This window comes from Arachis ipaensis, chromosome B10 (genome assembly GCF_059453495.1).
Source record: "Arachis ipaensis isolate K30076 ecotype BB chromosome B10, ASM5945349v1, whole genome shotgun sequence".
Lineage (NCBI taxonomy): Eukaryota > Viridiplantae > Streptophyta > Magnoliopsida > Fabales > Fabaceae > Arachis > Arachis ipaensis.
The window spans coordinates 42,038,799-42,054,863 of NC_142435.1; the positions used below are offsets into that span (position 1 = coordinate 42,038,799).

General features: G+C 40.1%; 2 protein-coding genes across 2 annotated transcripts; both read left to right on the forward strand.

Moving 5' to 3' along the window:
• Positions 1 to 581: 581 nt before the first annotated feature.
• Positions 582 to 1,457, forward strand: LOC107620551 (uncharacterized). Its single transcript, XM_016322693.1, has one exon. The coding sequence runs from the start codon at positions 582 to 584 to the stop codon at positions 1,455 to 1,457; it is 876 nt and encodes a 291-aa protein (XP_016178179.1).
• A 5-nt stretch (positions 1,458 to 1,462) lies between these two features.
• LOC107620552 (uncharacterized) lies at positions 1,463 to 2,104 on the forward strand. Its single transcript, XM_016322695.1, has one exon. The coding sequence runs from the start codon at positions 1,463 to 1,465 to the stop codon at positions 2,102 to 2,104; it is 642 nt and encodes a 213-aa protein (XP_016178181.1).
• Positions 2,105 to 16,065: the final 13,961 nt, after the last annotated feature.

Sequence of the window (16,065 nt, forward strand, 5' to 3'; positions counted from 1 at the left end):
CCATGACCGACCTCTTGCAAGGTTAGCCCATTACTAATCTCTTCTCAAAGAGCTCGGCCTAATCGCCATAAGAGGCCCAAGCAGGCCCAAACGAAGGGACACAGCCCAATCTGAAGGTAGCCAAAGCCTAGAAGGATAAAGGCAATTCCCCTTAAAGATAAGATGACTTCACTTAAAGATAAAATAAGATAAGATAACTATCTTATCTCCAGAAAGGTCACTCCATACTACTATAAATACACTGGAGCACCCAGGTATAACTCATACTCTGATTCTACTAAAAACCTGCTTAAAGCCTATGATAACTTAAACATCGGAGTCTCTTACAGGTACCACCACCCTCCGGTGACAAAGGATCAGCAACATCTCCAGCTCCACCAGTTCCATCAGGTCGGGTACGATAGCTCCGGCCATCAGATCCAACAGGTCAGACATGACAGCTCCGGCCACCAGGTCCAACAAGTCAGACACAACAGCTCAGGCCACCAAGTCCAACAAGTCGGACACGACAGCTCCGGCCACCACTGCAGATCTCGTCCGAGATCGACCTACAGTTTTAGGTAACCCTCGGAACAGCAACAATGGCGAATCTTGCAAACACCATAGAGGCAAATGCTGCTGCGACTCTGCAAGCTGTACAAAGGTTAGGCCAACCGACTAGAAATGGGAATGGCGATAGAAACGGGAATGATAATGTTGAAGGAAATGGTGATAACATGGGAGGTGCTCCGATGACCTTAGCTACTTTTCTCAAGGTTCATCCGCCAAGTTTCCGAGGTTCAACCAACCCTACAGAAGCGGATAACTGGTTCCAGGCCATAGAGCGCGCGCTGAAAGCACGGCATGTCCCGAATAAGCAGTATGTGAAGTTTGCCGCGTACCAGCTTTTGGGAGAGGCTCAGCATTGGTGGCAAGAAGAGTGTTTCTTGCTACAGCTTCAGAATGCCAATATCCCTTGGGATGTATTCCAGACGGCCTTCTATAAGAAGTACTTTCTTGAGTCTGCAAGGAAAGCGAATGAGATGGAACTTATGCAGCTAAATCAAGGTTTCTTATCTGTGGCGGACTATACTAGCCGATTTGAGGAGCTCTGTAGGTTCTCTAGGGTGTGTCAGGGTGCCCCGGAGACCTATGAAAGCTGGAAGTGTATCAAGTATCAAAGGGGCTTGAAGGATAACATCATGACTGCTGTGGCTCCTTTGGAGATTTGGATTTTCTCTGATCTGGTGAACAAGGCGAGAGTTGTTGAAGAATATGCGAAGACGGAAGCCTCGTCAAGGGAGACTCATGGAGGAAAACTAGTAGGGGACGTGGCAAGTACTTTCAGCCGAGGGGGCAGAATTTCAAGAGAGGAGGACATGCGCCTCAAGGTCAAGGAGGCTTCAGAAAGAACACTTATAATCAGTTTCAGTATGCCAAAGGAAGGGGGAATCAGAGTAAGATTTTTCCGGATTTAACTTGTATGCGTTGTGGACGTTTTCATCCAAATCACTCTTGCAAGATTGGTCTAGGTGGTTACTTCAACTGTGGTTTGCCTGGTCAAATTACGAGGGATTGCACTCGTGGAATGAACCCTAATACGGGTCAGAGTCAACACCAAGGGCGAGTGTTTGCTGTAAACGCCAAGGATGCTGCTAAGGCGGATCCTCTGATGAGAGGTAACTCTTTAATTAGTGATAAAATCTTGGTTGCATTGTATGATACTGGAGCTTCGCATTCGTTTATTTCATTTGACAAAGTTGAGGAACTAGGTTTGAAAGTGTCAGAATTGGCATTTGAATTGCATGTACATACTCCGCATCAGACGGTTATGACTAAGTCAGGTTGTAGGCAAGTGGGTTTCAAGCTTGAGGGTAGAGACTTTGTGCATGACTTGATTTGTTTACCAATGGTTGGGTTGGAGATGATTTTAGGGTTTGATTGGTTGTCAAAGAATCGAGTTTTGTTGGATTGCTTTGAGCGGTCAATTCAGTTTATGCCGAAAGGGGAAAATGGAGCAGTAATAGCTGAGGGTTACTACCTGAACTCTATAGTGGTACACTGTAGTGGAGAAGAGTGTCAGGGTTATATTCTGTTGGCTGCAAATGCGTTAGGTGATAATTAGAACCTTGATCAAATCCTGATAATTAGAGACTTTTTCGGAGGTGTTTCCGAAAGATATTCCTGAGTTCCTACCTCAAAGGGAGATTGAATTTGTGATTGAATTAGTGCCGGGAGCCAGACCAGTGTCGATTGCACCGTATCGGATGGCTCCGATAGAGCTGGCAGAGTTAAAGACTCAGTTGGAAAAGCTTCTGAACAAGAGGTTCATTCGATCGAGTGTATCTCCGTGGGAAGTGCCAGTTTTATTGGTAAAGAAGAAGGATGGAGGAATGCGACTTTGCGTGGATTACCGACAGTTGAACAATGTGACTATGAAGAATAAGTACCCGTTGCAAAGAATCGATGACTTAATGGATCAATTGCAAGGAGCTGGGGTGTTCTCCAATATTGATTTGAGGTCAGGTTATTATCAAATAAGGGTGAAAGAGGAGGATATTCCGAAAACTGCGTTTAGGACGCACTATGGACACTACGAGTTTGCGGTGATGTTCTTTGGGTTGACGAATGCACCTGCTGTATTCATGGATTACATGAACAGAGTATTTCGTCTCTTTTTGGACAAATTCATGGTAGTTTTCATAGATGACATCTTAGTTTATTCCAAGATGGTGAAGGAGCATGAGGAACACTTGAGAATTGTGTTACAAATCTTAAAGGAGCGGAAATTGTATGCTAAGTTGTCCAAATGCGAGTTCTGGAAGGAGGAAGTAAAGTTCTTAGGTCACGTGGTGAGCAAAGGAGGAATAGCAGTGGATCCTTTGAAAGTAGAGGCAGTGATGAAATGGGAAAGACCAACAACGGTAACGGAAGTCAAAAGTTTCTTGGGCTTGGCCGAAATTTTTGAAAATTAAAAGAAAAATAACAAGAAAACACTAAACTTAAAGACTTGACACAAGATTTAAAAAAAAAAATTACTTTTGAAAAGTTTTTAAAAGCAAGATACCAAAAAATCAAAAATTGCTGTAATTAATAAATACAGAGACTCAAAGAAGCAAAAAATTTACCAAGAACATAAACACAAGACTCTAACCAAGAATAAGAATTAAACAAAGAAAATAAAAATATTTTTAAAAAAGGTTTTTGATTTTTCAAAAATTTAATGAAAAAGAAAATAAAAATAAAAGACTCAACAAGAACACAAACAAAGACTCTCAAGCAGAAAGCTAAGGATGCTTGAAAATAAACTTTTTGAAAAAGGTTTTTAGAAAATGTTTAAAAATTTTCGAAAAATTAAGGAAGAAGAAAAAAAAAATTGAAAGACTAAAAAAAGATAAAATAAATTACTTGATCTAGGGAGCAAGACAATCCGTCAGTTTGTCCAAACTCAACAATCCCTGGAAACGGCGCCAGAAACTTGGTAGCACGATTCCCCACACCTTCGTACTGTTGTACCAGCAAGTGCACTGGGTCGTCCAGGTAATACCTGAGCGAGTCAGGGTCGATCCCACAGAGATTGTAGTTTGAAGCAAGCTATGGTTATTGATAAACCCATATTTTATGATATATTTTGTGCTTAATCTGAGTGATTTATTCAATCCTTCACCCACTTATTCATATTAATTGCATGGTTTTACTTTCCCTTCCTTATTATGTGATGTATGTGAAAAACATGTTTCCTATGCTTAAAAATAATTATTTTGATTACCCTTTATTTCCATTCGATGCCGTGATTCGTGTGTTGAGTAGTTTCAGATCTTCTAAGGCAGGAATGACTTAAAGGATGGAAAGGAAACATACAAAAATGGAAGGAAAGCACAAAACAGAGTTTTTGAAGAAACTGGCAGCCACGCGATCGCATGGGCGATGCGGCCACATGCCAGCGCAAAAAAGCATTGACGAGGCCACAAGATTGACGCGACCGCGCACCTCGAGCGAAACACATATGACACGGTCGCATGACTGACGCGACCGCGTGACAAGGAAAACTCCGAATGACGCGACCGCGTGACAGAGGCTACACACCAAAAATTGTAGAAAATGCTCATAGCGAATTCTGAAGCCCTTTTTGGCCCAAATCCAAGTCCAGAAGGCATAGACCAGAGGTTATGAAGTGGGGGAATGCATCCATTCAAAGAGAGTCTCCAATTAGTTAGTTTTCCATGATTTAGATTTAGTTTTGAGAGGGAGATTCTCTCCTCTCTCTTTAGGATTAGGATTTAGATTTAGGATTTTATGTGCTTTCAGGATTATCTCTTTTTATCAGGTTCAATATTCCTTTTTATTATTTTCCCAATTTTATTTATGAATTCTTCTATGTTACAGATTACTCTTTGAATTAATGTTATTTGAGGTATTTCAGTTTATTATTGCTTTCTTTTATTTACATTATTGTTATTCCCATCTGAAGACATTTTTATTCTAGTAGATTTACTTTTCTCCTTTTGGTCTTGGTTAAGAAATCAGTAACTCAGGAGTTATCAAACTCAAACATGATTGATAATTGTTATCTTTGTTAATTAAATTGAACTTCAATAATCCCAATCTTTTCTTAGGAAATAAATAGGATCCGAAGATCAAACCAATTAATCCCTTGACTTTCCTTTGCCTTAGTAAAGGTTAACAAAGTGGAATTAAGATTCAATTTTCATCATCATTGATAAGGATAGCTAGGATAGGACCTCTAATTTCTCATACCTTGCCAAAAGTTTATTTACAGTCATCTATTTATTTTACTTGCCATTTAAATTACTTGTTCTTCATTTACTTTAATTGCTAATTAAACCATTCACTCCTCATTCTCAAAACCCCAATTTACAACCTCCATAACCAATAATAAGAACATACTTCCCTACAGTTTCTTGAGAAGACAACCCGAGGTTTGAATACTTTGGTTATCAATTTATTTAGGGGTTTATTACTTGTGACAACCAAAACGTTTGTACGAAGGGATTTCTGTTGGTTTAGAAACTATATCTACAACGCAACTATTTTTATAAAATTCTTTACTGACAAAAAATTCCAACGTCAAAATGGCGCCGTTGCCGGGAAATTGCAATCGTGTGCCTTATTATTGGTTATTGTAATTATTTTTTTTACGTGTTTATTTGTTTTTATTTTCTTCTTTTATCTTCATTAGCTACTGTGAATTCTCACGCCTCTCGCTTTGAGTTTGGTTCTAATATTGTTGAAAGGAATGAAAGTTATAACAGGAACATGCATCAAGGTCAGAGCAATCAAAGATGGATGGAGACAAGAGGATCTGATCAACCCTTTTGGCAGCAACACCCTCCAAGATATCATGGACAAAGACCATTCTACAATGCATACCAAGGTAATGGACATGGTGGACAACCTCGTAGTTACCAACAAGCCCCACCCTACGCTTATAGGCCATCCTCTCAACACAACCTTGAACCACCACACTCACAAGCTCCTTTTCACCATTCGCCACCATATAATCCTCATTTACCCCGATTCCAATCCAATTACTCCCAAACACCACCACTTCCCAATGTACCACGTCCAAATCCATCACCCCGAGAATCAGAAGTTCGCCTCAAGGGAACAGTAGATCAACTTCAAACAACCCTTCATCAACTGGAGCAAGCAATAAGTCAATTATCCTCTAGACGTTCGAACATTCAAGGGCCTCCTAGAGCCCCATGTGGGCAATCTAATGAAAAGCGTAGCATGAACGAGATATTAGAAACTCCAGTGGACAAGACAGAGCATAACTTCGTACTAGAACAAGCGGAGGAAGCTGTCATTATACAAGAAGAAGAGTTGGTTGAAGACTTAGGAGACGCTGAACTTCCATGGGAACCCAGAGTTGTGGAGAATTCTGTCAAGGCCGTTACAATTGATGCTAAAGAGGATAGTGTACAACCCCAAGGCAAGTCTCTTATGAAGAACTAGATGGAATGACCCAAGAAGCAAATTCTCTTGATGATGATAGTCACAAGTCCAGTTCTTCTAGTAATGAACTTGCATCCGCGAGTGAATTCTCTGAGATCAAAGAATCTTTCCCAAGCGAGTACGAAGATGATACAGAGGTAGATTTTTCTCAACCTCCCATTTATGACTTGAGTGACGAGGAAGACATAGAAGGCCTTGATCAGGACATGGATACATTTGAAGAACCTTGCAAAGAAGTGAAGAATTTCACAGAAGAGCACAAGGGAGTAAAACTCACAGAACCACTGGAACCACCTATCCCAAGGCCATTACTACCCAATACAAGCTTCAAGTGGGTACAATCCTTAACCTTTAGCTTTATTTTTCCACTTGAATATGGTTTGCTTGAAACAGATGGCCAGCTTAGAGCTCTCTGCGGCTTTAAGAGTAAAAGGGAAATGGCTCGTACTCAGAGCTGGTGCACAAGGTTCAATAAGGTTCCACGCTTCGACTCGAAGTGTGCGGATTGGCATCATGATCTATCAAATGGATCTCGGAAAATGTTTGGTTATTCTGGTGAGAATCTAATTTCTAAACCGCCCGGACGAAAAAATATAGATCAAGACGAAGGCGGATTTAAAAGCCAAGTTTGGGATCCTGGAATCTATTCTAACACTCGTCACCCCGGGAGCCTGAGAATCTATTTGAAGCTGCTCAGAAGCTTTACATGCCTAGTTTGGGACCCCGGAGGCTATTGGCATTCCAAGCGTTGGTGGAGATTTCTGGATGAATTTAAGCACAAGCCACCATAACAGGAAGCTCATCCAATGTCCAACTTAAGGACTTTAACTAAAAGTGCTAGGTGGGAGACAACCCACCATGGTATGATCATTCCTTTTTTTTCAATTTTAATTTTATTCCATTTTGTTTATTTTTGAGTTTTATTTTATTTTACTTCATTGAACCTGGAATCATGCATAACATTCATATTAGCATTGCATTCTACATTTTGCACAAAAAAAAAAGGGTGTGCGACGCGACCGCATCATTCATGCGATCGCGTCAAGTTGCGAAAAATACTTCCCACGCGATTGCGTCATTCACGCGGCCGCGTGATCTGGAAACTGGCATAAAGATCCAACGTCCAGAAAGTTAGGCTGGAATCGTGCGGCCATTGTGCGTTTCGCACAAACGGCCCACGCGATCGCATCCCTGACGCGATCGCGTCACTTGCACAACGTCAATCCCACGCGATCGCGTGAGCGATGCGATCGCGTCGTATGGATTACACAACACCCTTAAAGGAGACAGAGAGTTGCGCTGAAACAACGCTAGATTCGTGCGTTTAGCACAATTTCCAGCGACGCGATCGCATTCCCCAGGCGATCGCGTCATTCACTCTTTTAGCTATCCCACGCGATCGCGCCACTCACGCGATCGCGTCGACCCCCATTTCACTCCAGCCACGCGACCCCGTGCCCCACGCGATCGCGTGGATTCAAATTTATAACCTTCCCAGTCACGCGAACCCTACCATTCGCGCCCCCCCAAACCCTTCTCCTTCCTCTCTTCTTCTCTTCTTCTCCAACCACCCAACCACCACCCAGCCACCATCACCGACCGCCGCCACCCCGCCGACCACCCAGACCCCGTCGCCACCCACCCCCTTCCTCCTTCCCCTTCTTTCTTCTTCTTCCTTCTCCTTCCTCCCTCCACCGCCACTGCCCCCCTCCGCGATCACCACCCCACCGCGCCGCCGTCACCGCCACGCCCCCATCCGCCACCCAAGCCCCCTCTTCCCTTCCTTCCCTCTCTTTCCCCCCACCCCCATTTCCCTTCCCGAAGCCCCTGCCTCCAAACAGCAACCGCCGCTGCTTCCGCCACCCTCCTCCGCCGCGCCCAACGCCACCGCTACTATCCCCCAGCCACCTTTCTGCCCCACTCTCCTTAATTCGCCTACCAGGTTCCGACGAACGCCACCCTTCTATCCATTCGTAGTTAATTCATATTTTTCTGTTTATGTTCATATTTAGGCTAGTTAGTTATGCATGTTGTAGTGGATTTTAGGTTGTTAGGTAGCCTAGGATGTGGTTAGTGGATTTAGGCTTGTTTAATTGCGCTGTTCGTGTTTCTTGTTTTATAATTTTCGCAATTCTGCTGTTGCTATATGTTAATAATGTTCATATGCTGTTCTTCAAGTTCATTCTTGTTCATACTCTTTAATTGCAATCTATTTTCATTCATATAAACTATTCTGATTGCTGTTTATTTTCTGGGACAATCCAATTTCAGCTGGAATGCTGCCCAAATTTCTATAAACTGTTTTTTACTTTCATTCATGTTTTAGTTTTGACTATTTAAACTCTGCTTTACTCTGCTTTTACCAAACCAATTCATGAATGCTAGGGCAAGCTTTCTTATTCTTTTTGATTTCCTGGTTCTTAATCTGCATTTTTGATGTTTAGATTCCAATATTCGCAATTTCTATATCTATCTGAATCATCATCAACTTAATTTCCTTGTTTGGATATGAGTTACCTATAGCTTCTATTTGTGAATGCCTATTACTTGGAATATGATCATGATGCCACTTACTTTACCCACTTTTTACTAACTCACTAATTTTAACTTCCTAAACTATTTCTCGTTTCTAACCAAACCTAACCTTTCAAAAAAAAATTTCTTCTGGTTTTTCACTTTCTTTTAACATTCTAACCAAGGCATGATGATACTTTTTCTAATTAACTTGAACTGAAGTACATTTTGGATTGTGACATTTTTCTTCTCCGTATTCTAACTCTTGTACAATCCTTAATGCAAATTTGCTTAACTCAATCTCCTCTTCTATTGCTACTTTGCCACTTTGTGTTTCTTTTGATTATTTGCCTATTCGTTTTCCTATTTTTTTTATATCCTGGTTTTCTGTCTTTCAGGATGTCTGCTAGCCAAAGAAAAGGAAAAGCAAAGGCTACTACTGGCAAACGTAAAAGAGGAGAATCCGCTATGTCCATCATGGATATCATGCACGATGACTCCTGGCGGGAGAAAAACTTTACCCCGCAGGAGAAGGCCGACCAGCTACTCCCTGCTACTGATCTAGTAAAGTTTGCAAACCGATAATGTGAGCTGAAGTATCCGGTGTTTGAAACCTCCAGGAACCTGTACCTGGAGAGGACTCTGAAGATCCCAGAAGAACTCCAGTAATACACCTCTGATCAGATCAAACAAAGAGGCTGGTTCTTCCTGGAGAGAAACCTGACTGAGGTCAATGCATCTTGGGTAAGGGAATTCTACTGCAATTACTTCAAGACTTCTCTAGATGCAGTGAACCTTAGAGAGAAGCAGATTCTGGTCACTGAAGAGGCCATTGAAGATGTTCTGAAACTTCTGCCTAAATCTGATCAGCTGGATGGTTATCAAAGAGCTGAGGAGGATATGCGCTTCATGAAGTTTGATTGGGATGCAGTCAAGGCCAGGATAGCCCTTGACCCGACCGTTTCTTGGATTATGGGTCAGAACACTACCATGCCAAAGGGAATCAAGCGAATTTACTTAAATGATGAGGCTCGGCCATGGCATCAGATACTTAGCAACTTCATTATGCCGAGTACCCGTGAGACAGAGATCCCTGCCGCTATGATCACCCTCCTATGGTGTGTGATGGAGGGTAAGGACCTGTACCTGCCACGCTTTATCCGGTACTATATGGCCAGGGTCCACGTCCGAGGCACTCTTCCCTTTCCTTATCTGATTACACAGCTAGGCCGTCGAGCTGACGTGCCTTGGGAGGATGCTGATGAGAAGCCACCTGCTGCAGAATGTAAGAAGATTATCCCTCACAGTAGGAACTTTCTGGCTTTAGGCTACAGACCTCCATTCCTCACTGCTACTGCTGAGACAGCCACACCATCTGCCAGCCCCTCTTCTTCCACAGCTACCCCTGCTACCACCGCTGCACCTCCACCTACCTCAGAGCCCATCTATCACCTAGTGCACCGCCTATTTCGACGGCTTGACCAGATGGAGCATCGCAACAAGCGACGCTATGAGCACCTGAAGCTGATGATACGATCTGGCGACATCCCCTCCGAGCCTGACACACCATCCGAGGCATCTGAGGAGGAGGCGGATGATCACGAGGCAGAAACCCATCCACAGAGCGAGGCTGCACAGGCAGGCACACGGCAGGCCGCATCACATCAGGAGGCTCCGCCTCAGATTTAGGCTGTAGACTCCGAGATCCCTATCCAGTCAGCACCTCCTCTGCAGCAGGCAGATCCTCAGACCGCCACCACAGAGACTCTAGCTATCCGTCCTTCCAGTGATGACACCCCTTCATACCCTGCTTGAGTGAGCATCAGGGACGATGCTTCATTTTAAGTGTGGGGAGGTCGCCATCTCTGGCGTATTCTTTTGGTGACCACTACAGACTTTTTCATTTTATTTTGCTACTTTTCTGTATTTTTTTTATTTTTATTTTTATTTTCTCAGTACTTATATATTGCTATTTTTATGTATTTTTACTCTATTTCTGCATTTTGCACTTTAGTTCATATTTTAGCCACTTAGTTTAGTAGCAATTCTAACTTATTAGTTATAGAAATTGTGGATTAATTAGTATAGTTTACCCTTTTTAGCATAAGATAGCTTAGTTTAAATTGAAAAATATAAAAAGAGAGTAAACTAGGAACTTGAACATAATAAGAAACAATCCACACGACTTGTATATGTAGCATTACATATTAGTTAGTTAATTTTTTTACAACATTTCATTAAGGAGAAACACTAGAACTTTAAAGCCACCTTAAGTTTTACATTGAGAATAATGGGAACTTTTAATTTTACTTGCATGACATACATAATTGATATATGATTTTTGAGTTAGAGAACACACAGCTTGTGAGTTTTGAGCTTAATTGTATGGTTACATTCAAACCATAATTTTTATTCCTGTGTGTTCCGCCCTTCTTTTTTTTTCTGATGTTCTTTACTTTGTTTTAATCTATATGTCCGATTATAGAATAGAAATACATACCAAGAGAGTGATTGAGGCCATTGTTTAATTTTAGCTCACTTATCCCAAATTAGCCTACCCTTTACATCACCCTTGTTAGCCCCCTTGAGCCTTTAAATCCCCTCTTATTCTATAAGGCACAATACTAGCCTTAAGCAGAAAAACAAAATAAAAATTTCAAGTTGGATCCTTAGTTAGCTTAAGATAGAAAGTGTGTAATTGTTTAAGTGTGGGAAACCTATTGGGAACATGGATGATAAAAACAAAAGGTAGAAAAGTTGAAAAGAATAAAATTATTCAAATAAAAATTTTGGGAAGCATGCTCATGTAAAATCAAATAATTGAATTACCATGTGCAATAAAAAAATGTTATTTTTCAGTATTGGAATAAAGGGGACACAAAAAGATTCCCTAAATGCAAAATAAATGCACATGGGACAAAAGTTAAAGTATGAGCATGTAACATCAAAAGTGGAAAAAAGTGGGAACATAGGTAAAGAAGTTTTGCTTTACAAAGTATGTATGTTAGGTGAGATCTTAGACTAATCAAGGATTCGCTTAATTAGCTCACTTAGCCTTATACATATACCTTTACCTTTACCTTGGCCCCATTACAACCTTAATTAAAGACCTCATGACTTTTGTATGCCTATATTCTATAATTGTTGATTGATTAGATGAAGAACAAAGTTATAGAAAGTAAGAATAAAAAGAAGAATAGAGTGATTAACCCAATAAACACTGAGTGACTAGAGAGTAAACACAAAATCCAGTGAGGGTTCAATAGCTCATTAACATATATCTCTGCTGAAATTATTAATTGTCTTGCAAGTTTATAAAATGTTTTTCTCTCCCATTTCAATTGTAAAGGCACTTTATCAACTATCTAAGGTTTGGCTATATATATATATATATATATATATATATATATATGACTCCTTGAGAATGTGAATTAATTCAACTACATGCAAGCTTTATATACAAGTGAATAAAAATTAGAATTGCATGATGCATCTAGGTAGTTGCATTTAGATTAGATTGCATTGCATGGCATTCCACCACTTTAACCTAACATTACTCTTGGACTTAGCACGAGGACATGCTATTGTTTAAGTGTGGGGAGGTTGATAAACCCATATTTTATGATATATTTTGTGCTTAATCTGAGTGATTTATTCAATCTTTCACCCACTTATTCATAATAATTGCATGGTTTTACTTTTCCTTCCTTATTATGTGATGTATGTGAAAAACATGTTTCCTATGCTTAAAAATAATTATTTTGATTACCCTTTATTTCCATTCGATGCCGTGATTCGTGTGTTGAGTAGTTTCAGATCTTCTAAGGCAGGAATGACTTAAAGGATGGAAAGAAAACACACAAAAATGGAAGAAAAGTACAAAACAGAGTTTTTGAAGAAACTGGCAGCCACGCGATCGCATGGGCGACGCGGCCGCATGCCAGCGCGAAAAAGCATTGACGCGGCCGCATGACTGACGCGACCGCGTGACAGAGGCCACGCACCAGAAATTGCAGAAAACGCTCATAGCGAATTCTGAAGCCCTTTTTGGCCCAAATCCAAGTCCAGAAGGCATAGACCAGAGGTTATGAAGTGGGGGAATGCATCCATTCAAGGAGAGTCTCCAATTAGTTAGTTTTCCATGATTTATATTTAGTTTTGAGAGGGAGATTCTCTCCTCTCTCTTTAGGATTAGGATTTAGATTTAGGATTTTATGCGCTTTCAGGATTATCTCTTTTTATCAGGTTCAATATTCCTTTTTATTATTTTCCCAATTTTATTTATGAATTCTTCTATGTTACAGATTACTCTTTGAATTAATGTTATTTGAGGTATTTCAATTTATTATTGCTTTCTTTTATTTACATTATTGTTATTCCCATCTGAAGACATTTTTATTCCAGTAGATTTACTTTTCTCCTTTTGGTCTTGGTTAAGAAATCAGTAACTCAGGAGTTATCAAACTCAAACATGATTGATAATTGTTATCTTTGTTAATTAAATTAAACTTCAATAATCCCAATCTTTTCTTAGGAAATAAATAGGATCCGAAGATCAAACCAATTAATCCCTTGACTTTCCTTTGCCTTAATAAAGGTTAACAAAGTGGAATTAAGATTCAATTTTCATCATCATTGATAAGGATAGCTAGGATAGGACCTCTAATTTCTCATACCTTGCTAAAAGTTTATTTACAGTCATCTATTTATTTTACTTGCCATTTAAATTACTTGTTCTTCATTTACTTTAATTGTTAATTAAACCATTCGCTCCTCATTCTCAAAACCCCAATTTACAACCTCTATAACCAATAATAAGAACATACTTCCCTGCAGTTCCTTGAGAAGACGACCCGAGGTTTGAATACTTCGGTTATCAATTTATTTAGGGGTTTGTTACTTGTGACAACCAAAACTTTTGTACGAAGGGATTTCTGTTGGTTTAGAAACTATATCTACAACGCAACTATTTTTATAAAATTTTTTACTGATAAAAAATCCCAACGTCAGTTATCTTGCAGGTCTTAGTCAGGCACAATCAGAAGGTTGTTGATTGTGAAACTATGAAGACATATAACTAATAAAGCAAAAGAGGTAGAAAATACTAATAGGAATATGGTTAAGGATTGGAGTTGCGTTGTCTTTCTGAATTAACTCTGGTACTACTGTTTTCTCTGGTTGTGAATGATCTTCTTCTATGGCAGGCTGTATGTGATCAACGCCATGGGCCGTGGTCATTGATCTCCTCTGCTACAGATTGAACGCCATTGGCCGTGGTCATCCAATCTGACGAAGGGTGAAGCGCTAGCAAGTCATTCTCCTAGCGATCCTACTCAAAGCGCCACGGACAAGGTCGAATCTTCCGGATCAGAGAACGCTACTTCTTTGGATTCTAGCCTATACCATGGAGACCCTAATCTTCCTGGAAATCGGCTAAACTGGTGTCTCAAGAAGTCCCTAACGAAGTCATGGATTAACAGTCTGAGAGATGTATAAACATAGTTGTTGGCTCGTGCTTTCCTGCCAAGTATTCACACGAACCCAAGTAGGTGCGGGTGTTTGTCAGGCACGTTCGTCTTAATGTGATGAACAGAGATAATTTGTCAGATCATCCTATTCACCACGATGAAGATCGGATATACATCTTAGAAGTAAATCAAACACGGATCGAAGAAGAAACAGAAATACTTTTATTAATTCATAGGACTCAGTAGGGCTCCTCCCCTCAACCTAGGAGATTTAGAAACTCATACTGAAGTAAAAATACAAAGTAAAAATGAAAATAGGACTGAATGGTATGCGTGTTGTTCAATGATTATGTAAAATACACTTTAAATACTAAACAAATGAATAGTAAGGATAAAATAGTCTATTTAGTGCTAAAATCCACTTTTGGGACCTACTTGGTGAGTGTTTGGGCTGAGTTTTGATGAGATCCACATGCTATGAGGTATCTTGCGCGTGGAACGCCAGCTAGGGGGTCCTCTCTGGGCATTTGTACCTTGGTCTCTGCTCTTTGGGCGCTGGACGCTAGGAAGGGGGCAGGAAGCTAGCGTTGGACGCCAATTTTGGGCCTTCTAATCTGAAGCAAAGTATGGACTATTATATATTGCTGGAAAGCTCTAGAAGTCATCTTTCCATAGCCGTTGAGAGCGCTCCATTTGGACTTCTATAGCTCTAGAAAAGCTCTTCCGAATACAGGCAAGTCAAATCCGAACAGCATCTGCAGTACTTTCTCTGTCTCTGAATCAGACTTCTGCTCCAACTCCTCAATTTCAGCCAGAAAATACCTGAAATTGTCCAAAAACAAAAAAACTCAGTAGAATTAAAAAATGTGAATTTAATACTAAAACCTATAAAAACTTAATAAAAACTAAATAAAAAGTACTAAAAATTATATGAAAATGATGTCAAAAAACGTATAAAATATCTGCTCATCAATATTCAAATCACTAAAGACGCAATTCTATCATCTTTCTCATAATAGGGCTACTTCAACTCTCTCTCTCTTACATCTTCGTTCCTTATTCTATCCAATCAGATATAACCACTCATCTATCTAAATAATTATGTTTATACTAGACTATAATTATGTTTTAGTATATTTATTTATATTTTATGGAAAAGTATAGGGTACTAACATATTATCTGCTAACTTATTGCCAATAATAATTAATTATTATATTTTAAACATATATATAAAGAGACACATCCAGAAAATATATCTATAAAGACACTTCTATTAAACACAGCCATAAAAAAAATATTTTTATTAGACACATCCACGAAAACACTTCCATTAAACACAATTATAAATAAGAATTGACAAAAGTTGGCAGAAATACTATTAATAACAAAATGGGACCGATATTTTATTTATTATTTTATTATAAAATATTTTTTTCTGTTAATCTACGTTGAACGAATTAAATCAATAAACTAATAAGAAAAAACTACCAAAAGTACCCATGAAGTTTACAAACGCTGATAAAAGTACCCATAAACTAAGGAAATTAACGCTGTACCCATGAAAGATGGGTTTCGTATGACAAAAGTATCCATATCCTAATTTTTTGTTGATTTTTTAATAAAATTCCTAAACTACCCCACCCTAATCCCATTCTACCGTTACTCCCTCTCTTCTCTTCTTCCTCTCTCCTCACTTATCCCTCAGAAACCCTCACAGAGTCACAGAAACTCTCCTCTTACCTCCTCATTGTCGTCCGCCACCCACCTACTCCATTACCGCCAATCTCTTCCCCTCTCACTGCTTCTCCCTCTCACTATTAAGGTGATTACAACACCTTCATCGCACACCTGTGACCCAACCTGAGGAGAATGTTGCCGTGGCGCACCTGTTGCAACCGAGGAGAACGTCGTCGTGGCGTGTCTGACCCAGCCGAGGAGAACACCGTCGTCGCACACCTGAGAAGAGAGAGGGGTCGTGGTACTCTTGCATGCAGAAAGCGGGTTCGGTAAAGAGAAATCAGAGAAGAAAGGGAGGCGGCACTGTGGATGGAGGTTCTGCCATTGAAGATGTTACAGTCGGCCGGCGAAGAAAAATGTTTTTTTTTAAAACATTTTTATTTTATT

Coding starts and splice junctions, on each gene's coding strand:
- LOC107620552 (XM_016322695.1), top strand. CDS start 1,463: ATGCGTTGTGGACGTTTTCATCCAAATCACTCTTGCAAGATTGGTCTA.
- LOC107620551 (XM_016322693.1), top strand. CDS start 582: ATGGCGAATCTTGCAAACACCATAGAGGCAAATGCTGCTGCGACTCTG.